This window comes from Stegodyphus dumicola, chromosome 12 (genome assembly GCF_044657685.1).
Source record: "Stegodyphus dumicola isolate Sdum_Otavi_A_Nest chromosome 12, ASM4465768v1".
NCBI classification, from domain to species: Eukaryota; Metazoa; Arthropoda; class Arachnida; order Araneae; family Eresidae; genus Stegodyphus; species Stegodyphus dumicola.
This window is the reverse complement of record NC_140779.1, coordinates 102,136,455-102,162,199: the sequence shown is the minus strand read 5'-3', so window position 1 is coordinate 102,162,199 and position 25,745 is coordinate 102,136,455. Positions and strand designations below refer to the sequence as shown.

Here is a 25,745-nt window from a genome sequence, read left to right as displayed (position 1 = left end):
AGACATCGCGCAAAAAAAAAGTCTTTCGGAAACGGTAAAAAAAAATGGATGGACTGATAGATAAATGGAAAGTAAATAAGAAGACGAAACATTTCCTCTTAAATTATTTTTTAAATTGTCACGGTGCTGATTTAAAAAAATCAAATGCAAGCAAAAATGTACCGCGTACTAAGCAGTGATGAGTGATAACTTGAGAATGCTGAGGCTCAACAGAATCTGAAAGTGAATACGTGTATGAACCCTTTAGTTGATTAAAATCTCAATGAATTTCGAAGATTAAATCCAGTTTTTAAACTGCAAAATTATAAAATTATAGGTAAAGTTGCTCAACTGTAATTTTGACACTACCATGGTGACTACGACCCCCAAAATTAAATTCTATGGTCGCCACTAGCTGTTCCCAATTAAAATCAGAAGTTTACGTATTGTATCTTATATTATATATATATTTATATATAATATGAGATAAAATATGTAAACTTCTTATTATAAGACTGGATAAGGATATATATATGTATGTATCAATATTCCAGTCTTTTTCATCATATATAGAGATAGGTAGATAGATAAGAAATATGAAATTTAGAACCTAATCCACAAAGACACGAAAACATTTTTGGGACTGTAATTAATATATATATAATGAATAAAACTCTGCAATATTAATGGCGTAGAACGTAGAATGTTAAATCTGTAATGAACAGCTAACTGGCAGTCAAGGCATATTAAATATTCGTCTTTATTTTAATTGACATTTGCTGCTGCTGTTCACTTGCCAATCTAATCTATTGAAGAATATATACATTTTGATACTATTGCGATAGGAAGAGAGCGTTGAGGCAGAGCTTAGCGAGAAGCAGGAGTGCTCAATTATCCAATATGAGAGCTTATAAAGAGAAAGGTTCGGTTTAAGTTTTGAATTAGTTGCGTAAAAAGTTTCGGTCTAAGTTCCGAATTACGTATGTCTCAGTACTATTAAGTCATATGTATGGACTGATATAGAAATGACGCAGTCGAAAGAAATTTTGATGCAATGCAGATGCTAGGAGGGGGACGTATAAAAATCTGAAGAAGAAATTTAAGATTTGGAGAATAGCTGCAGTGATCTGGCAGTGTTTTTTATTTTGTGTTGTAATAACTTGGAGACTACATAGTTAGAAGGATGACATTTGAAGACAGGCTTAGCCGTAATTTGAACACATAATTTCATTCCTAATTTCTTAGGACAAATATTCTTTCCCATTACACATCATCATTATGGGTGCGGTTTGCATCCCACAGTTTTTGCACATATCAATTTACATCTTAACAATGAATAAAACGGAGCACGTTTGCTTAACATCAAGCAAAACTAGGGAAAAGGGGGAAAAATGATGTGCAGTTAAAGTTAAGTGGTAGCAAAAATTATCTGATTGGCTGAGATATCATCTTATTATAGGCATGATTAAATAAACGGATTAATTTTGAAAGACGTATTTTAGAAAAAATTATTGCTATTTTTGGAGTAGAGAGGGGAAGTACCCAAATTAAAAAGAGGTACTAAGAAGCTACTGCTAATTTAAAATATAAATTATAGTTACACACTTTTATCTTGCACACACACGCATGTATATAATATATACATGCGTGTGTGTGCAAGTTCAAAGATAATTCAATTTAAAAATTCAAAGATATATATATATATATATATATCTTTGAATTTTTAAAAGCGTTGTAAAGTTCAGGAGCAGGTGAACGATTTTGTAAAAGATATGCATTTCAAAATTAAGCTAAATAAAGTATTTTTAAGTATTTAAAAAAAGGCAGAATCTTTAATGAGTTTTTCTTGAAAGTTTGGTAGTCTGTTATTTTAGTGAGTGAGCCTAATTTAAAGTGAAAATGTATGCTTCATAATGCAAGAAATATTATTTAATCTTCTGATATTTATTTTTACGATTCTGTTCAACTTCAAAGAGAAGTTTTAATTCATTGTAACATATAAGTAAATTAAATGACTTTTTAATTAAGTCTGTTGGAGAATAAATGTATACTAATCGGATATGATTGGTATAATTGTATAGAATTCCAGTGAAATAGGCCAACGAATGTAATCAAGCACGTATTTAACCAAATCATATTTTAAACCATTTCTCTATGCCTTATATAATTATCATTTTAAGATGTTTTATATATTTCGCCATTAAACCATATGTGCTTACATATTATGAATGTCACGTCATATTGATTATAAAATGGAATTATGATTTTGCTTTTGTTACCCTGTTTTTTGTCTAATAATGTAGCTTTGCGATTTTCATAGGTCAGTTAAGTTTTTAAAAAATCTGTCTGCAAAGGAATTTATACTTGGGTCATTTGAATATAAATGGTGCTTTTCAACAGAATTTGCAAGTCACATGTGCATATGCCAAACCGTTCATGGTAACGCTATTCATTCGTGTATGATATGAATTGCAGTGTATTTATGCATCATACAGATCATCGGTATGTATGACACATTTTCACTTAGGTGGATAGTTTTTCATGCGAGACGTATAGAGAAAGCGGTGATAAATTTTACAGTTTTATTACATTAATAATAACTAGCAATATGTGAAGAACGAAATTTGACCTTCTAGATATGATTGATAGCCCAATAATTGTACATCGGATACCAAAAAGATATTTAACAATTTTTGATTGTCAGTTTACCTGCAGACAAATATAGCTTGCTAAAAAAACTGTTGTACAGTCGCGAACTAAAGCTTTTTATTGAGGGTGTTACCCCCTCCCCCCGCGTATTGTTGAAAAACGTGTATTTGTGATTTTTTTTAAAATTAATTATAAAGGCCCAAAATAACGTTTCCCGAAAGCGTTTGGTGTGGTGTGGTGTAAAGAAAATTGAATGCTTAAAATTTATTGTCAGTTCCAGCGCCATCATTGCATTAACAGTTTGGCGAAATTCCAAAAAAGGAAGTTCGATTTATAGCTGTTCTTATTTAAATTAACTAAACGATATAAATTCTCATAATTTAAAATATATTATTTAATTAGTCATAATATAATATTTAGTATCCTGTAGCCTCGCTGTTAAGCTTATTGAATCCGTTAGAAATCGTTATATTTCTGTTTAAAATTATTATGACACTCCGATTTATAATTTGTTTCCTACATAAATCATTTTAAGTATTTTAGTATTTTATGGATATGTAACTCAAAATGGGATATAAGGCGGCGCTTAATGTGATCGCGATTAATGTTATTCAGGCATTGTTATCGAATTGTAGCAGTCCACCCGTTTGTATGGGAAAATACATTGCTTATTATGATCAACAAATTCGGGCAATGATGTCTCAAAATATTACAGAATGAATTTTTTAACCTGAAATAATGCCGTCAAAAAGAGATAAGGTCGAAATATGGTATAGAAATTTTCAAATGACAGAATTAAAGAAAGCAAGCCGAGTAAGGAATTAAATCGCCAAGTATCTTGATTTGGGTTTCAAGCAGAATTTAAGTCTTAACCGCGTCTTAGAAAAGGTAATAAAGAACTGTTTTGAACATCCCATCCTTTTAATAAACCATGAACTAAATAAAGTTGAATAACTGAAAACATCTCCAATTAACACAGATTGTGAGGAATTTGACACTTGGGCGGATATTGATGAAAAAACTCAAGTTGCAGCTTCATTGACAGAAGAAGAAATCTGCTTGTCGCTTGCTGAAATAAATTTCTAGAAACATGATGAATATGAACAATTCCTAGGTAAACTTTTGCGTATTGATTCCAGATTATTAATAACTTTTTCCCTAATTAAAATACTGTGAAAGTAAGTACTTATATGTTTCTAGTTATATTGAAGCCCATTGATACTTTGAAGGATATTTTCTCATGATTCCGTTACTGCTATCGTGTATACGGGCTAGTTTCCCTTAGGAAACGCTCCACGAGACATCTCTCTCTTTAGGCATATAGCCCTAATGTGCTTTGAAAATAATCAAATCAAATAAATAGAAATAAATAAAACCGTTAATGGTATTGACTGGGAATCATCTGTAAAATTCTTTTTAATGATATTTTTAATTAATACTTATCCATCGAAATAACAACATGCAATATTAACATGAAATTCAGTAACGCCGGAAATTACTTCTCTTTTTATAATGTGCTGTCACTTGGTGAAATGCAGATGAATTAATGTCTCGTAATAAACGTAGAAAAAGTAAATGGCATACGTAGTAAATCCTTATAAATGTTTGACCTACAACAGATGTTTTCGGTATTATTCTGCATCCCTGCTGTGAAAAACCTAGAATAAACGGTGTTCGCGAAATGTTGAAACTTCTCGTTAAGAATAGCTGATGGTGTTCAAAAATATGTATGATTTTTTTTTCTCTTCTTTCGTAATGATGAATTTCATTTTCTATTGCTGAAAACATCTGCTATTGTACAACCTTGGATTTCAAATGATTTTCTATTACACCTGTTTGTCGCCGTGCAGAATGATCGAAGCATGACAGTATGCTGTGTTGCATTTTTAACAATTTATTTTTCGGACGGTAAGTCCCATGCAGAAGCAAAAAAAACTATTTTTAAATGGTAGTGCATATACCAATTCACAGTGGCATATGTTAATTAAATGACTTTTTTGTAGTAGTATAAAAAAATAATTTTTCTTTCGTAATGAACAATATACACGTTTGATGTTTGATTTATGTGTCTTCTTATCGCTGCATTTTTCCCTGATCAAAGAATTTTAAATCGAAAAATTGACCAAATTTCTCCTCATCGTGAGTAAATCATTTATTTACAAATATTAATTATCACTAAATTTATTTTGACCGTCTTTCATTAAAAGAACAATTTATTTCTCAAATACCACTGTTGTTTGCTTAATAGTAATCGAGAGTCGCAGCTATTCTTTAGCATCTCTTTCAGAATAGCAAAATAATATTCTTCTTAAATTAGCATCGCTACGATAAAAGTCGCAAAAACAGATTTATTTGCCATTACCTCATTCTGAAGTTTAGCGCATTCACTTTAAAATGATCGTAAATTTCTATTCGCGTAATGAAATTAAAAAAATTAAATTACTCATTGTTAAAAAGCAAGATTTATAAATATTTAAAAAAAATATTATTGATATTTGTTATAATGCGAGTTCATTTAAGGAACCAAATTTCAGCTCTGCTTGTACTGTATCAGTTGCGCAATGAAATTTTCTCTGGCTAGTCTAAGTTGAAGATATTAATGGAACACAGAGCAAAGACCCGTAACTACAAATTAGCAAAAATGAAAATATAAATTTTATCAAAATGAATGCATAATGAAGTACTTTGAATCAAATGAGGATTGATGTCGAATATTTAGATATGACTGGCACTTTTTATAATTTATAGAAAAAAATAAATAAATGTTTGAATAAAATTCCAAGTATATTTTACTGAGTTAATTGTAGATTAAAATCAATTCATCTTTAATTGCTGTTAACCTTACATTTCTATTTCGTGTGTTTCATGAAAGCGAGAAATGAATTTTTTGTTATTATGTAAAATTAATTTGAAGTGAGAAAACAATATGTAAATTAGTAATTTAGTGTAGTGAATAGAAAAACTCTTAGTTACTTAACTAAAGCACATGAACACTTTTTTTTTTTTTTTTAAAGAAGACACAGATTTACCAACGTTCATGGTGTTGTTAGTTTGGTTTGGTTTAATTGATTATAGCAAAACAGTTGAGGATGCCATCGTGAAGGACTTTCTAAGTAAACGGGAAAACTACGAAAACGCCCATATAGCCTGCACATTCACCCGGATTCGATTTTGTTAAGATCTATAAAAATGAGTAAAGTTGCTATGTTTTCAACAGGCGTTATTTCTAACGTTTGGACAATTTAGCCGCAACCTTTTTTTTTTATTCTGCAGTGCCTATATAACAGATTTAAAAACAATAAAAAATGATGCTTTTCTTTAGGCGAGAAGTTTAATATAAACTGAATTTCGATCAACTGAAAGAAATAAGATAAATAAATGAAAGACTACAAATATTTCCTTTTGTTTTGCTTTAGCTAGCAGCTCTTGCGTTAGACCGCAGGTTCTAGATGGTGGATGATTTCGAAAGCTCATACTCAATATAACAACGAAACACAGGCAGTGATATCAGAAACATATTTATTTTCTTATATATAATAAATACTACTACCATCCATTTTTACAATAATCTTCCAATATTTTATTAGCATGCTGATTTCTTCTTCATTGAAAGACTCTGCAATCAAATGAAAATAAACTTAAATTTATAGTAATTATTAATTCCACGGCTGTAATTAATAAGAAAAGAACCAGATTTACCTATGAGCTTATTAAAATCGAATCACCATGAGGTGTTGTAGTAAGAAATAAAGAAGTTTATGATTAGTTATATACGATATACGTATTGTTCTGTATGCATCAAGGAAATACTTTGCTGGCCATTAAAATTGCAACACCAGGAAAGATTGTTCTGAGGAACGTCAAAACAACATGAAATGAAGAAGAGGTTGGCTTATGCAAATGATTAGTATTTCAGCCCATTTAGACGGCGTAGAGGAGGGAAACAACAACTGAAGCACTGTATGAAAGTAAAGTTGTATAGTGTATATCTCACTCGAAAAGCGCTTTGTAAAGTCGGAGTTTGCTCAGAATATCGTGTTATGTCTCGAATAATAAGAAGAAATGCTTATGACGAAGTGTTCGGATTCGATAGAGGCAGGATCGTTGCCTATCAAGAGTGCGGATTATCGTTCCGTAATTTCGCCCGTCGCCCTGGTCGACATTCAACTACTGTCATGCGAATATGGAATCAGAGGGTTGCTGAGGGTCATACTGAGCGGCATGCAGGATCGCAACGCCCTCCCATGCTTGAAGCAGCATGGGGATGAGTTTCTCGTTTCTGTCATTCAAGCCCAATTCGATTCTTTGTCTAAAGATCGGGTAAAGACCGTTTTAGTTGCCAGGAGTAGCAGCTGTTTCTATTTATTTCACACCCCTATAAACCCCGAAACTACTTGCAAATTTAATCATTTTGTCTTCATGCTATATTGTTTACGTACAATAAATATCTTTTTTGTATTTGCTTTCCTTCGTGGAATATCCTTATTTAATCATATTGTCTTCATGCCATATTGTTTACGTACAATAAATATCTTTTTTTGTATTTGCTTTACTTCATGGTGTTGCAATTTTAATGGCCAGCAGTGTATTGAATAAATAAAAGAATAGTTTTATTGTCATTATTCAATCTCAAATTTTGTTTTACTTGGAAAGTTTTCCTAATTTATTTATTGTAAATTAAAAGTAAGTTATTGAGTTTAATTCAGCGTATTAGAATTGTTTGAAATAAATAGAAGTCTGAATCAATACGTTTAAATTAAAGTATAACCAACAGAAATTTTTTGCAGATTTCAGATAGAAAATAAATATAAATTGAAATTTTTTCTTTGCTTCATTATTATTACTGTTTACATATATTTTGATAAATATTTAGTTGAAAAATAAAATTTAGTTAAAATAAATAAAAGTTAGTTAAAAAATTCTTTCTTATAAAATATTTTTCATTTTGTTTAAATAAAATCAATTGCTTTCACATCGTGCACTCGGCCGGTCCGCATGCAATTTGTGTTTGAGACATAATGAACTGAAACAAATTTCGTTATTGTAGTTGACGCTGACTTGCGTGAAAATAATAATTATCATTATCTTTATATCTGTGTAAAACGGGTACGTAAAGGTATAGAACGTTTTTATTTCACTTTTTAAAGCATAATTAGTTGTTTACTAATTGGACTTGTTACTGTATTGGAACCATATAAAAAGCTTAATTGTAAATTTACAGAATTATTTCATTCTAAAGTTCAGAAACTGTTTTCATAAACCTCTGCTTCTTTAATCTAGAAACTTTGTTTATGGAAGTGCATGTTTGATGAGGAAATAAAGCGTGTATCTTTCTCAAACACGGTATATATTGCACGAGTATAAGCTATTTAATTTAAATATGAATGTTGCAGTTTTTCCTATTTTGTTAAAGAAGTATAATTTTCAGCGGGCATATCAGATGCGCAATTTAAATTCTTTCTTGTGTAACATTTGCTTTGTAATTAATGATGCGATCACGCTCCGGTTACACCATCTTTAAGGAGATTAGAAAGGAATGTAGAGGATAATTTCGAAACAGTAGGAATAATGTTGTAAAAATGAGAGAATAAAAGAAATGTTTAAAAATAGGAAAAGTGTCTAGTCGCAATCTGAATTCAAAACGGAAATAATTATATTTTCATTTTATTCTCATAATATATTCTAGACGACGTTTATAACTCTATAAAATAAAACATATTTTAAAGTGCGTGTGGTGAACGTTAATTTTGATGGTCTGCTAAAAATATAAAAATGATAGCATATAAAATATGACTCTATTGTTACTCACGGAAACTATACTTCTTACCATACACCTTCTAAATACTTTCGTCATCGCCGCAGTGGTTTGATTTTCCACATTTAAGCTGGCTAATTTTAGTCGTGGTTTTATTAGCTTCCACATATTTATAGAGATGATACACTTATGTAGAAACCGGCCTCATTTCTTTTCGCTGGATCTAGTAGACTTCCTTGAAACGTCACTCATTCTATTTGTTCGCCGACGTTACCTTTATTTAACCGATATGAGTATAAGGAGGGGGGAAAATTGCAAACGCCTGCCTTTTAGATAAGAAACTCGACGAAATTAAGGTGTTTACGGGTCGGTTGCTTCATTACCAATGAGCGTCACGATTTTGACTTAATTCATTTTCACTTGTATTTGTTTTATATGATAAATTATGTGAGTGTGTGTGAAGCATATCCGGCATTGTTACACTAAGTTTATTAAAAGGAAAGCCAAAAAGATCAAAGAGAAGGGAGAGGTACTGGTTTTTGATGCGCGAAAAGCATTAGTATTCGCTGCATTTGCTGATAGTGGCCGCTAGTATTAACCGAATGATAGTATTAAGCGATGAGAAAAAATATCCTTCAAACTATCAATGGACTTTAATTTAATGTAATCAGAAACATATAAACACTTACTTTCGTAGTATTTAGGAAAGTAGTCAACTATATTTAATTCTTTACAATCATTTCGCTAAAGTTCATTAATGAAATGTCCCTGTTCACGTTAATGTTTCTGGAAATTTGTTTCAGAAAGCGACAGTCAAGTTTCATGCTGCTATTTGAGATTTTTCATCAATAACTACCTAAGCGTTAAATTTCTCTTAATTCATGTTAATTGAAGGTGATTTTAGTTATTCATTTTCCTTTATTTCATAATTTATTAAAAGATTGCCATGTTTAAAACAGTTCTTTTTATCTTTTTTGAGACGGGATTCCAAGATTTAAATGTCGCTTGAAAACAAAATCAAGATCTTCGGCGATTTAATTACCTACTCGGAAACATGACTGTGTCATTTGAGGAATTCTATACTGTATTTCGATCTTATTCAGCGATTTTATCTTTTATTTGACTTCATTATTTCAGTTTAAAAAATTCATTCTACAATATTTTTATAACATTAACCAAATTGTTTATCACAATAAGCGATGTATTATCCATGTTTCTGCATACAAGCAGTGCGACTTTGACAATTCAATAACAATATCCGAATGATAATATTAATCGCGATCACATTAAGCGGCGTCTACTATAGATCGATGACTTGGGTAAATGAATACACTGATAGATCAAGTGTATTGAGAAATGACACAAATCAATAAATTGACTTGAAAAATAATTATTCTATCGCAGCATATATAGTCTTTAACATATCGATCATTTTCTAAACTTTAAACTGATAAAATACTGATACGGTGAATAGAAAATTAATAGAAAAAGAAAATGCGCGATATATCTATTAATGTTTACTTTGGTTAATACAGAAAGAGATTTTTCAGGTAAATGTAGCTGAGTAATTCGTTATATGAGCTTTCTAACCTCGTTTATTGGATAATTTCCCTGAATTCTGTGAATGATTTATACCAGTGGTCTTACAAACTGGTGGCCCACGAAGCAGTTTTATGTGATCCGCGAAGGCATTTCAATTACGTATATGTTGCAAAGAACATTTTCGTTACTTGTTCGAATTTACATTAGTTTAACTTCCATTTAAAGCACCAGAAAATGTGTAAATGGAGCTATATTATTCGTACTTGTCCAAAACTAAGTAAGCTTAGTTATAAATTCTTGTAGTAAAAATAATCGCTTAGTGTGGGATTACATTTAATATGTGAAAGCTTTTTTTCACAGTTGAAAATAAATAAGAAAGGAACTAGATTCACTGACGAACATCTGCAGTCCGCCATGAAGATAATTTCTAGTAATTTCTCTCCAACTCAGAATAGAAATGGCATCAAGTTTCAAGCTGTAGTAATAAATAAAAACGTTTACGTTTATTTGCATTAATGCAAGCATATGTATTTTTATTTATGCGCCAAAGAAAAATTGAATAAATAAGAGAAAGTAACTAGGTTGTCATTATTTATTGTCAAATTTTGTCTCACTGAAAGATTTTTTCTGAAAAATTAAATTTCATAATTTTTTTTTTATTTTTAAATTAAATTTTTTAATGATCAATTAAGCATGTTAGGATTATTTGTAAGAAATGCCAGCCTAAGAACTGAATGTTTAGCTGTCAGTATATTTAAATTACAAAGTGTAACCCAAAAAAAAAAAAAAAAAAAAAAAAAAAAATGTCGTACAGATGCCAGATTTTCGATTTCAGATAGAAAATAAATATTAATTTGAATCTCTTTTTTTTTCTTTTGCGATATTATTACTATTGTTATGTTTTGATAAATATTTAGCAAGTGTAGTTTACAATTTATTTTAAATATTAATAAAATATTTTCATTTTGTTAACAAAGAAAATCTGGCCCGTCAGCTGTTTTCAGATCGTGCATTCGGGCCGCACTGCAGTCTGAGTTTGAGACTACTGATTTATTGTATCTTCTGGCTTTCTATTCTATGCTGTAGTTAAGACGCAGCGATTTTTTAATCAGTATCGAACTAATTTTAAAAAATGGTTTTCCAGTTTCAGTAATAAATTTTGTGCTGAATTTTAAATTTGCATTCTTTAGAGGAGGAGAAAAAGGCGGAATTGTGTTCTTAAGCTAAGATTCATTTCATTTGTTAACTAACGGAAACGCTCCAAATCCACGAAATTCGTAAAGAAATCCCCAAAATTACTCTTAGTGTTTTTTTTTTTTTTTTTTTTTTTTTTTTTTTTTTTTTTTCCAAATCAGAACAGCCCCTTAATAGAATGTTGAATATCAGTTAATGCAAACAGTAAAACGCTACAAACTTTATGTACATTAAAAAAGTTTTCAGTTACTAAAATAACATATTGGAATGAAATCCTCCTCCCCATTCCATAGTTGCAAGAAGTAAGAAAAATTCAATCATTTTTAATTCAGAAAATCTAGTTCCTTTAGCTAGAATCTATAGCCTCTTGAAACTTTGCCTTATAGTTTCAGCATATAATTATCATAAAATTTTAAAATATTTTATTTGATATTAAATTTTTTTTTTCCAAATCAGAACAGCCCCTTAATAGAATGTTGAATATCAGTTAATGCAAACAGTAAAACGCTACAAACTTTATGTACATTAAAAATGTTTTCAGTTACTAAAATAACATATTGGAATGAAATCCTCCTCCCCATTCCATAGTTGCAAGAAGTAAGAAAAAAACTCTATCATTTTTAATTCAGAAAATCTAGTTCCTTTAGCTAGAATCTATAGCCTCTTGAAACTTTGCCTTATAGTTTCAGCATATAATTATCATAAAATTTTAAAATATTTTATTTGATATTAAATTCTTTCGGATAATTTTTGGAAGACAAATATTGAAAACAGAAATCCATTCTGCAATTTATAATAAGCAACTAAGTATAAAATATTTAATTGTAATTTTATTCTATGTATAGACCTGTTATATTTTAAAAAATACCTACATCCTTAAAATTTGGAAATATGTGTAGAGTTCTGAAAGGAATATTTTAAAATTCTAGAAGCGAATATGTTTTGTACACTCCGTGGTCACAAAAGGTACTGATTCAGTCTTTTTTATTTTCGCAACCGTTAGTCGTAGAAAAATATTTCCATTTATGAAAAATGTTTTAAATGACATAAAAATTCATGTTTTCGTAATTTAAAAAAGTGCCTAAAATATGAAATTCAACTTTTTACACATTCCTCCGGTTCCTATACTTATGTATAGAAAAATGTTCCTAAATTTATTTAATATAAAAAAAATTCCTATAGGTTTCGTATTTTACACAAAACAAAATTAAAAAAAAATTCAAGTGTGCCACACCATTTTTGCGTCATTTAAAACATTTTTATATGTATTTGGAAGTACAGTTCAATAAATTCGTGCGCATTTTAAACACAATTTAACATGTTAACCAATTATATATTTTCCTCCATTATCTACAATGTCTCGCCATCTTACAGGCAGCTTTTCTATGCTATTGCTGTAGAAAGACTAGTTTTGATGAGGGGGGGGGGGAAACTTGAAAGTTCATTGTGTACATCCTGTTTAGAATTTAATTTTTTTTTTACCAGTAAAAAATTTTGTAAGACACTAAATAAGTGAAAATCATTTGGGGCAATATCTGGGGAGTAAGCAGGATGTGGCGAAAGCTCCCAATTAAATTCACTCATTTTTTGCAGCGTTGTTCGAGCCGTATGCGGTCTATCGTTATCGGATGAAACAACACTTTCTTGATATTCACCCAACGTGGGCGTTTTTTGATCAATTCTGAGTTTAGACGGCAAAGTTGTTCAGTATAAACTTCTGAATGAATCGTTTGACTTGGTTCTAACAGTTCAAAATGTCCTGAACGGGGTTTATCATCCAAGCTGCTTTTTCCAACTTTAAATTAATTAAACCATTTCTGGGCAGTCCTTCACTAATAGTGTGTTCACCATGTACACTGTTAATTTTTATCGCTGCAAACCTGGCAGATTCACCACACGAAAATAAAAAATGTAGCACAGCACGTTTGTACTGATTATCTATATTCATCTTCTATGGGTACTAAAATGCGTTCGATATTTACGAAAGTTGGTGATGAACTGAATAATATGTCAGTCAAACGATAACAAGTTTCAACAGGTTCGAAATTGTATTGTTTTAGTAAATGCGTCAGACTGAATTTCACGCATACTCTTAATGCACACGAACTTATGGACTGACCCGATATACACTGGTGTGCAAAAATTAAGGACGAGACGGTTTTTTTCAATATAACTTTGTACAAAAGCTTTCCAAATCAACACATTTAATACCGTAAGATCCCCAATACGTAAGGACATGAGTAATGTAAGCAACACTTACTAAAAGAGAAATCAGAGGGATAAAAAGAAGCTTTATTGAAAAAGTAGCATGGAGCGCAATGCGACTGAAGGCCGAAACATCCCTGTGATGGGTGTCCAGCAAGAAACATCCGGTCTTTAATAGGGGATATGATCTTCCCTGACTGCTAGGCAGGTTTCACAGCGTCTGCCCATGCTGAGAATGAGGATGTCAATGAGTTGTTGACGCATTGCTGCCCATTCATCTTGCAGCGCCAATCGAAGCTCCGGAATCGTTACTGGTGGTAAGGTACGAGCTGCCAAGCGTCTGCCTAGAAAATCCCATACATGCTCGATGGGATTGAGATCCGGAGATCGTGCCGGCCAATCCATACGTTCAATATCCTCACTCTCTAAGAGCTGTTCGGCAGCTGTTGTGCGATCACATGGTGCATTGTCGTCCATGAAAAGGAACTGCGGACCCATAGCGCCTCTAAAAAGACGCACATATGGAAGAAGAATCTCGTTATAATAACGGGTCCCGTTGACTGAACCTGCGTCGAAGATGTGAAGGTCTGTACGACTACCAAGCATGATGCCTCCCCAAACGAGAACACCGCCACCTCCATACCTGTCCCTTTCAATGATGTTCGAGGGATGATTGCGGCTTCCCCGCTCTCTCCAGATGAGTATGCGATGAGAATCGCTACTCAGACTGAATCTGCTCTCATCTGTAAAGAGTACTCGTCCCCATTCATTGTCTCTCCAATTCAGGTGTTCCCGGCACCACAGAGAACGCCTTCTCCGATGGGCAGGCATTAGAGGTACACACCGTGCAGGGCGTCGTGCAAACAGACCACCACCGTGCAGTCTTCTGGCCACGGTAAAACGCGATATCGGTCGTCCAGTCGCCTGTGTCGTGTGTGTAGCGATTTCTTCCGCTGTCTGCCGCCTGTTTCTTCTGGCCTGTAAGGCAATATACCGGTCATTTGCGGGTGTGATTCCTCGTGGACGACCACTACTAAACCCCCGGATAGCTGTTCCTGTAGTTTGAAATTGTCTCCAAAGTCGTGAAACGATGCTGTGAGCAATTCCGAACTCTGCAGCCACACTTGTCACACTGCGGCCTTCCTCCAATTTCCCAATGATTCGACCTCGGGTAAAAGCATCCAGATGTCGTCTAACAGATTGATTATTCGCCATTTCTCGCTGAGGCTGCAACTCGGTGTGATTTTAACTGCTATACGGCTGCAATCTCTTTGCCAGAAATACTGATCTTACACCGACAACATGCTTTATACTACTCAGACACTCCCCCATTACGTCTACCTGCATATCTGCGCATGTGCTACCGTACATCACCTTACTTAATCTCCTGATTGGTCTTTCTGTCCGCTCTACCTCTTCGTTCAGCTGATATGCTAATTTTTCGACTTCGTCCTTAATTTTTGCACACCAGTGTATGTCTACGACCAACGGTTGCGAAAATAAAGGGCAGGTAAGGACTTTTGTGGACACGGTAAGCTTTCCTTTAATCATTTAAAAGTAAGCAATGACATTGTTCTGTGCTGAGTCTAATACCAAAGCTACACACTGCTAAATATTTACGTACAATTTCCATATTAAAAAGGAAATCAAATATGCAAAATGTTCGTGGTTTTTATGCTTTGGATTGAAAATAAATCCACATAATATGAAACTGCAAGTTCAATATAAAAGAGTTATTAGACTTATAGTGATAAGCACAGCAATGCAGTGCCCATTTATGGCTAATTAAGCAAAAGCATCTAATTTATATATAAATACTGAATCAGAAAAATTTGCCTTGATTATTTTGTAAATTTATAGAACATTGGAGGTATTGCTATAAACTACGCTATTCTTCGGGGCTTTTGGTTTCTTTCGGAATTAAAGTGGTACCTGAGCAATGCATCTGTTTTGAGGTATGTCCAACTAGGTATATATGTTCTGTCTGAGCGAGGAATATTTTTTGGTATACGATACTTTATTGGAATATGATTTAAGTTTGATGAGTCACGACTTTGCGCAACCTTTTGAGACAATGCTTCGACTGCCCATGTCAGTAGGCCTGTTGCTACTAATCAGTAAACAGCCCGCGCTATAAATTTTGAAGTCAATTTTCTTTTTCCGCTTAATTGTTTTGTAAATTCATTAAGAGTGAGTTTTAGGAAAGTTATTGAGAAGAGTCAAGCAACGAAGAAAATTGTTAGGATCATCATGGAGGTGAAAAAAGTGATGAAAATTATGAAGATCGCATGTGTATTCGGGATTGGCTATTGCGTACTGTATGCCGAGTACGGTGGTGCCAAAGCTTTGGAAAACAAAAACGCTTATCGGCTAACGTGGCTAAAGAATGCTGAAACATTGAAATCAATTACCAAACAAAGATCGGAGACGTTAGAATATGCTGAAAAATTCCCTTTGATCTGGAAAACAGCAGTAGCCCCTTTGATGAAATGCACACAGTTACACAGAAGAGAAAGTTTTTCTCTTTAGCTTACTTCGGTCGTTCAGATTTAATTCTTTTTATATGAAGTTATCATCTACAAAATCAAAAGAACTGTGAACAGGATACGAAGAAAAAGGAATAACTACCGAGCAGAGTGTTATGATTCAAGAATAAGTTGTGAATGAAAATTTTCAAGTAATAAGACTGATCAGCCACATTTTTAGTATGAAACCTGCATTCAACAAAGGAGGGGGAGGCACAGTTCTTCATATGGATGGCACAGAGTTTTATTCTGAAAATCTAAGTACAAATATTTAAGCTGAATACAAATATTTGAAAATTTGCGTAAATTCCAACATTCAAGCTGAAGTCCAACTCAGTTTTATTGATTTTAGCATCTGTGTTTGTTCAAGCTAGAATATTTTTACATAAAGTAAATTATTTTAATACGAAAATATTCGCATTAAAGTACATAGAAAAATATTTTCTAGCTGAAAAGACACTGTTGAAAAAGTACTATCTACAACAGCCTGTGATAAAACAATGTCTCGTCTAAGTCAGTTCAAAAATATTATCCAGTGGATTTTTCTTTTTGAGGAATTTAAAAATTTAAAGCGGAAAAGATACATTGAATGTATTTGTTGCTCAGCTGACTTCATATGAAAATATTTTGTCTGAAAATGACCGACAGCATCACTACAGTGCAGGCGCATTTTTATGACTGGTACAATTAAATATATAGTTATATAAACATGGCAAAGCACACGAGGGCTGTCTAACGTCTTACAGCACAAGCAGTGTATTATCAGCATTCAAAGCAAAATTCATCATATGTCGTGTATTGGCTACCCATTACATCACGTTCGTGAATTTACTCGACCTAAATGCTGCAAACGGACCAAAATGAAAAAAAGCATTTCTTAAAACTCCCTACCAAATTCAGCAGCATACGAAATTGCCATTCCCTCCATATCTAATACTATGAGGAATATGCGTTAATGCAAAAGTATTTTGTGTGTATAGTTATTCAATAACCTGCAAGAGTATTTGAATCAATTTGGCGATTCAAAATCAGAAGCTGCAGCAAATGCCAGACGTCTAAGCTAAGATGAAGGAATTATTTTAGAGCTTCTTCTTTATATTAAAAATATAAGTATGCACCTTTAATTAAAATTAATGTGAAATATTACTGAATGCGTGATTTCTCCAAACAAAAAACCCTTAAATTTTCTTTTTGAAATGTTAAGTGTAATTGAATTTATTTCGTTTCAGCAATTAATGAAACAAAATGAAAGAAATCTGTATATTTAAAAATTTTTAAATAAATTTAAATTATTATAAAAAGGTTCTGTGCTTGCGTTTTATAAACTTTCTTATCCGCCAACTCGTAAATTCCTTTCCAACAAAAAAATTTGGACCCTAGTTATCAGAAATACACATTAATACACATTAGAGACACATTAGAATAATCGCTATAAGATCGTATAAGATATGTATTTGATATTTTGGAAGAAACAAAAACTAGTGACATGCATACACTTGAAGGATTTAGTCAGCAAGGATCGGTGGTATCTTCTTGGTGCATAACCAGAAGACCATGATAGGTTTAAAAAAAAAAAAAAAAAAAAAAAAAAAAAAAAAAAGTCATTGCATTTCATAGTATTTAGAACAAAATAGACTTTTAAAATCAATTAAAATACGTATTCATTAATCCTGAGATGAACAGACATATTAAATTCAGAAGATGAATCTAAATGTAACACAGGTAAAATCATAGAACATATTATCAAAATATACCAGATTACTTAACCAGATCCAATCAAATTAAGGAGACCAGCCTCTCTTAGATATTGAAATAAATTAAAACTGACTTCTTTTCCTCCTGAGAAAGCAAAAATTATGTCACTATTATTAAAATACTTCAGTTGAAATCTGTCAAAATATGAATCCTCTACTAAAAAGTGACGTATCAACAGCACAGCACTAAAATGTAAGCAAACATATTCTCTCTTGGCTTTTAAAATGTAATTGTGTATAAATTCAAGAGTGGCCGATTCTGAGATGAGTTAAAAGGACTTCCTCCTTCGGGGTTTTATTAATCACCCAGTATTCTATTTTGGGTTTTATGCTTCTCAATTATTCATTTGAATGCCCCAAAGTCGCTATTAATTGTTCACAATCTGGCGCTTGACAACAGTGCTAATATCTGTAATAGGGACGATCCGAGTGGATACTTAACAGCAAAGATAGAATTGGATGTTTGGCATAGTATAATTAAATTTTATACTATTTTATGCATATATATATATAGATAGATAGATAGATAGATGTCACAATTTAATGCGTATGAGGAATCAGCTTGGCAGTCGTCATGGCCGGGGTTGAAAGCGTAGAGACGGAAGATGACAAAATTGTTTTTTATATAAATCACCAATCTTTATTTTCACACATATATCCAAATAGTTTGGCAGACTATTCATTCATAATTAAATATGATAAATTTCTATGTACATTGATTTTTTTTTTTAAAGAAATGACGTAGGTGACGTAGAAATGACGTTGAGAAATGAAACAGCGCGGTGTTGGCAGAGCAGCAGTTAGGGAAGGAAAGAATGACGTAATTATAATTAACTCGCCAGCGGTATTTACTTGTGTACCAAAATAGATGTCGTCGTAGAGATAAGCTATGATTGGTTAATTTTAAGTTGTTATATAACATGGGAGAATCTCAAATTTAGGATAACGGATGAATTTAGGGGGATAACACTAAATTTAGAATAGTTAATTTTGAGGTCGCCAATTATTTTTAAAACAGCTATCGTATTTTGTTATATCTTACATATATGTATGTGTGTGTGTGGAATAATCACATATCGTAATAAAGCATCTTAGAAGTAATGAACAGCAGGAATTTTGATTGCTTAGAACATGCACTGCTGATCAAGAATGAAGAGCAAATTGGACAGCCGAGGCAGAATAAAATTCATCTTTATTTTAAAAATTATATTTCGGCCACAAACAAACACACTACTTATGGCTATTTCAAAATGTATACATTTTCAATAAGAAGAGAGGAGCAGCATAAGGAATTAAGGGGTTATTACTAGTTTAAATTATAATTTTGAGATTAATTTTTTTTTATCTTACATATATAAATTAACATTTCGTTGCAGTATCTCATAGTGATTTTTTTTTTTTTTTTTTTTTTTTTTTTTTTTCAGATCAGCGGCTAGGAGATTTTGGAAATAATCAAGTCTAGTAACGTTTCATGAAACCTTGCAATGTGGGCTTTGCGCCCCACTTATTATGACAACAATGATATGCCCATTGATTTGCGCAAGAAAGTTGTACTTCAGAGAGACTTAGAAGAGCAAAAGGAATCCCGCAGGACGGAAAATGCCTATGCCCCGAAACAAAATTCTGCAAACAATTATCATGAGAGATGGCAACAGCCAACAGTGTTGCCAGTGGGCAATCTCTATCCTTTCATGTCCGAGAGGTATGGTGTAAGATGCTCACTAGTCAATTCCGAAGAGAACAAAGAAAAGCCCCATGAACTTAGATCTGGAAGCCGTGGAACTCTCGAAACAGCCATACGGAAGCTGCATCATAATAAATTCAAACAAGCAGTTGATAATCCAAGAGAAGAACGATGCAGGTATAAAATACATTTTTTTTAAGTTCAAGGATCATAAAAATTGCAAACTTGTTGATTTTTGTAAGAATATTTTTTTAATTATTTAATACTGCATATAATGATTTTTGAAGTGTGATAATTTTGAATACACAAATTATAATTAATACAATTGAATGTTTTACTAAAATTCCCTATACCAGAAGTTCTCAACCAGGGAAGAGAATTTATGGGACTTCAAAAGACTCGAAACAAGCTGCAGCGCGATTAAAATCGTGTGATCTAAAAAGAGTTGATAAAGATTCGTATAAAATGCAACGAAACCAATACCATGTTTCCAATTTATATTTATGAAATGTAATAATAATTTATACATTTGATATTTGTAATACATTTTATGTGTACTTTTATGGCACTAAATTACGAATATTTTTAATTTCACTCATTACTTTGAATCAGAAACACCTTCATCAAAGAATGACTTTCTAATCATGATGAGAAGAGGGTTAATAGTATGAAAAAAGTTTGAGAACCACTGCCACTGTTGAGGTTCTAAGACATTCTTCGAGTTGCATTACCTATCTGTTCAATTTCAAAATTTTTAACCTAAAAACTTATTTCAGGATTAATTAATCAAGACACAGAAAGCAAAAACTCATAAGCTACCTTTTTTAAATTTTTTTTTTATTGAGCCATCTGTAAAATTCTGCCCCCCCTTTTTTTAATGAAACAATTAAATGAGGAAATACAAAAACACCAGAAAATTTATTTGAATCGCATAAACAGCATTTTGCTCTACGACTTTTTGCATATTTTCACCATTTGAAAAATTCAATTAATTAAAGAAAATTATTCATAAAAAAATTATTTAGTTGTTTGACACTTTCCAAAGAAATAAACATTAACCATTCAGAGAATTCTGAAATGAACCGAAGAGATGAAAATCCAAGGATGTAAGGTATTGTGAATATGGATGGTGAAATAAAACATCCCAGCTGTATTCAGTAAGTCTTTGTCTGACGTTTATCGAAATGTGGAGTCGAACATTATCATGATGGAAGACAAAACCATGACACAGGGTCAGTTCTAAGCACTTTGCTTTGATTTCTGCTTTTAAAACTGCCATTTAAAAACAGTATTTTTCTTCAGATACAAACGATTTTGTTGTTACTGGAATTGGTTCATTTGGCTTACTCTATGACCTTTTCTTGTAGCAGTATTATAGAGTATTTGTTTCTTATATTCAGTAAGCCATTTCAACAAAGGAGCTTCTTTATTTCTTTTCAATAAACAACCATGGGCAAGATTCGAGCAAGTGGTATTCTGCTCTGTTAAAATATAGGGTACTTACTCAGTCTTTTTGAAATATATAGTCTATTTGATAATTCCTGAATTTGGAATATACAGTCTGTTTGATAATTCCTAAACTGTATAACGTGGATTTTCAGTGATAGCTTCTTTTAATAGACTCTTATCTACAGAGAATTGGCATCCAGGTTAGTCATCAATTTCAAGGCTGAAATTTTTGTACTTCTTGTGCAGTCTGCACTCCCCCCTTTTTTAAAAAATAAAAGGAGCATTATATGATTAAAATGAATTTTTGGGTTCTTTATTCTTAGCACTGCACCGAAACAAAAATTATGCCACAACACATGCTAGAATTATGCACTGCGAACTGAAAAGAGCGTATTTAAACTTCTGCTGTGATCGCGGTCCTAATCAGCAGTAATAAAATAACTAGGAAAAAACGCATTTCAATTTGAGAAATTGCAGACCCTATTTATCCCAAAAGGTATTAGATTTTACTTAAGTACTATTTATCAACTAATTTTCTAAAATATTTTTGGAATTTAAAACAAAATATTTCATTTGTACTTTTGTTTTTCTAAAATCATTATTATTATTGGTGCTATTATTACAGGAAATACAGTTCTTAATTCTTGTATTCCAAAAATGAATGAAATTTAGAAATGTAATAAATGTAAATAATATGCGTAACAATTTGATAGCAGGGCAGTTTCTTCTGACTATAAGCAGAGAAATTCTTATAAATTTTTATGCATATTTTAAATTTTTATACAGATAATTATTGCTACTGATTTTATTCCAAACAGACTTATGTCCAGTAGTCATAAGTCTGTTTGGAGTGTTCTTTTGTGTCTTATATGTCACTATCAAAAGACATGAGACTTAAATTAAGCATTTTACATAAGAGAACATGTATGAGTGCATACATGAGATACATGATAATGATCTGCTTTATTCTTTTAGATCTACCGGTGCACTGGACAACCAAGAAAAGAACAAGAGACTTCGCAGATCAAATAGTTGTCCGGACCTGGCTAATTTTAAATTGAAAACACCTCAAAGCCAGTATGTGCTTGATTATACCGAGAGGACTGTTTCTTCAGAACAGAAGATTAATTCAGTAAACAATATACATCAGATACATGACATTCATGTCAATACACCAATAATTGGTGGTGCTAAAAAGAGAAAATCATTTGTACCTATTTATGGTGATAGTAGAGAACCTTCACCAAAAAAACTGCCAAAATCACCCACTGAGCACTCACCTTATGAAGAATATTCGTCTCATACAGAGGTTCTGCTGAGGAGACAGTTACAACAACAGAGTACTCCACCATATCTATTGCATGTATACGACTACTATCAGCAGCTAGTTCAGCGACTTCGTGAGCATTCTTCTACAGCTGTTCATTTACATCCACCAATCTCACCAACTCCAGCTGATGATGATTTGCCTTCTGATGCTCAAAGGAAAAGACCATGCCGTGCCTTAACAGGAAAGCATGTAAGGCAGGGTACAGGGGCCAGCATTTCTACACTTCTTACTTTACGGCAAAAAATTCAAGAGAGACAAAAAGCCAAAGAACATCAACCAAGAAATGTTCTCAATGGCACTAATAAAAACATATGTGCAAAAAAGAATAACCCCAAAAAACCAAAACAAAATGTTAAAAGCACGTTAAACAAAATTCAAAACTGTTAAGATGTTACTTTTTTATTGTGTTTGAAATCATAATTTGTTGACGATGCCAATTACATTCTAACACTCTGAATCTTTCTAGGGTCCTTCAAAAAAAAAAAAAAAAAAAAAAATCATTTTGTGGACTATTATAGGAAAACTAGTGATAATGTAATGAAATAAAGTTATTTCATGCTTTCATACATGGTTAATTATGTATGAAAAACCACCTTATGCTTCAAGATGTAAATAAGCATCCAAAATATAAGTGTTCTTTCGCATACCAGCTGCAGCATAAAAGTCTACAAAATGATATTTTAAATGTTAATATTAACCATGAAAACTTCATGATTGAAAATTTGAATTGTGTTGTCTTAACACTGTGAGTGGCATGGCTTTTTGAATCTGCTCATGAAGACCAAACAACATGTATTAGCTAAATTTTTATAATTACTTATTTATCTGTTTCACAAACTTCCATTCTTACATCATTAAAGGAAGCAAGGGAAAAAATGTATATAATTATAAGCTAATAAAGTGAAAAAAAATCTCATGCCACTCAGGGGTTAATTTAGATATAAGCTATTGTAATAGTTAAAAATTCTTTTAAAAAATACTTCAGAGAAGCAGTACAAGTGACAGTTCTATAATATATATCTATATTTTAGTTTTGTCACATGACATTAAAGTGATTATACTTTTTAGATTTGTTGGACATACATACAAGAAGATATTTTAAATATTAGCATGTAAATTTTTAACATGAAAATTAATATGAAGCTATTGTCTGCAAATGTTTTTAGATTCTTAAATTATTTCTCTGCGTTTAAAAAAATTAATTAAATGTTTTTATTTGAATTTTTACGCTGCAATTGCAAAAATTTTTTTGAGTGTAATTAAAGAAAACTTATTCAGTTTTTTTCAGAACATGTATTGAAACACAATCCAAAACTTTCAAAACATTGGAGTTTTCTGAAGTGATCATAGATATTAATAAGCTTAAATAAAATATGTTAACTCTCCTGTTATTTTAAATAGTTTACTATTCATGTCTGTTTATTTTCATAATGAAATCAATGTATATTTACTTTTTTGGTTTTTGCTTCTTTCATTGTTTAATCTTAATATGTCAGTGTTAAAATTTTTAAATGACCAAATTTGTAAACCCTATTTTTATTCTTAATATTTTAGCTGTAAATTTCCTCCCAATTTGAAGATATTTTCTAAAGATATGTCCCAAAGGATTTAAGATATTTTCAACACTTAATCCTCTGAGCAGCAGCATTTTTCTTTAGGGCCACTCATGATGTTACTTAACTTTCAATATGTTTATATAATAATTCACTTTACTCTTTATTTTAATAACTTATAAATCATTAAAGGAATAAAATATTTAAAAGAAAAATATATCCTACAATAAAAATTATTGTGATCAGATAAAAGCAATTACACTGCTCAAGAGGTTAAATTAATAACATAAATAATAATAATATGCAGTATGTAAGGTGTTCCATAAGCCATTCATCATGGGATAATCAGCAGGTTTCCAAGACATTGTCTAGGTTGTCAGAAGAGTGTTAAGTGATGTACCTTTTATAACCTGACTTGGTAATATGTTATTTTTCCCTTATATATATAATTGTTAGTTTATGCTGAGAAGATTATTTGTCTGCAATATCTGAAAGAAAGGATCCATCATGTGTGTGATCAGGTTGATCCTTAATAAGGAATACACTTTTGAAATGGCACCACCATTTGGATCAGTGTTTAAAAGCAAGGCGAACAATTTTCAAGATATTCTATATTCCCAATGATGCTGGACTTATGAAACATACTGAATTTTAAATCTGTTTATAAACTATAGTATTTGTACTATTTTTATGATAAAAGTTAATGAGCTTCAAAATTTTTTTAATTCAGAAAAATCATATTGTGTACATTGAGATTATTTTAAATTGTTGTTTTTATGCTTAGAACAAGTAAGCATTCAGTCTAAGTTAGATCCTAAGAATGAATTGCATGTAATAATTTTAATAGGAAAATGATATTCAGCCAGAATATATCTATTATGCAAATTCCAAATATATTGCTTATTGCTGTACCTCATATTTCAGTACTGTGTTATGAAAATCAGCTGCAGATCACCCATCAATCCAAATATGGAATTGTCTTTGTAAAAGCAGAGAAGATTATATTAACAACTGTGCTCTATTTATTCAAACTTATGTTTTCAAATGCACTCTGGTCCCAAAACCTTGGCATGGAACTTTTTAAATGAGAACATGTAAAATCATGAAGTGGGAGATTTTACAAAAAACTTTTTTATGAAATTATGGAATAAAATCAGATGCCAGTTTAAACTTTTATATTTCAGAAAAGATACTGAAAAGATTTTGTACTTTTGTATTTTTGCTATGGTCACATTTTGTGCATTTATATATATGGCAGGAAAAAATGTCTTCCTGATTCATTATGTTGTACTGTGAATTTTCAAATGTAATATTTATTTTTTTAAGGAAGAACAAATATTTTCATATCTATTTATTGATCATTTGGAAACCAATGGCTTTTCAGACTGTTGCTTAAGACATTTACAGCAAAAAGAATTTTTCTGTCTATAAACTGATTGCAAATGTGAAACAGTCTGAGTTGATATGGCCATTTTATTTATAGTATTCATATTGTGATTTTACCTCATGCACTCTGAAATCATTCCAGCATCAAGCTATTTATATCACTGCATTTATAAAATATAACATTCCTGCTTATAAGTAAATAAACATACCATACATACATACTATGTTGTATTTTCTTTGTACAGCATACATATTTCATAAAGATAAAACTCCATAAATTCTAAAAAGTAGTATTATAAATTACTTGAAAATTTTGATTATATACATATATGGGTGTTTTACAAATTTTTTAGCAGCATAGTTATATACATATATATCAGAGGTGCCCATAGCATGGCTTGGGCAAGTGGTGCGGCGTATACCAGTAAAATAAATTAGTACACATATCAAATATCGTAAACTAAAAATTATCAATTTCTAAATGAAAGTAATTACTTTATTTCATTTCTTTTTACAAAGTTATCAGTCAACTTAAACTGAACCATGTCCAAATGTAATTATTTTGTTTCATCTCATTAGTTAAAAAAACTTAATATTATTATTCAAAACATAGAAAAGATAAATAAATAAATATAAATATTGTACTGATTCTATCAAACAATTTAGTAAAAAAAAATTTTAAAAGTTAGATTTGCATGTGGATGCTTTACAAGTAGGATCTGCCTAATTTTTTAATCATT

The 25,745-nt window shown here is 31.4% G+C and overlaps 1 protein-coding gene across 4 annotated transcripts in view; it reads left to right on the top strand.

The window, feature by feature from the left end:
- Positions 1 to 25,226, top strand: part of LOC118185934 (uncharacterized) — a 166,755-nt gene extending 141,529 nt beyond the window's left edge. For all 4 annotated transcript variants that reach the window (XM_035355906.2, XM_035355908.2, XM_035355909.2 and 1 more), the window contains 2 exons: positions 19,028 to 19,464; positions 21,712 to 25,226. In XM_035355906.2, coding sequence (XP_035211797.1) covers positions 19,088 to 19,464; positions 21,712 to 22,453 — 1,119 coding nt within the window. In that variant the 5' untranslated portion in view covers positions 19,028 to 19,087 and the 3' untranslated portion in view covers positions 22,454 to 25,226. The remainder of the gene's footprint in view (positions 1 to 19,027; positions 19,465 to 21,711) is intronic.
- Positions 25,227 to 25,745: the final 519 nt, after the last annotated feature.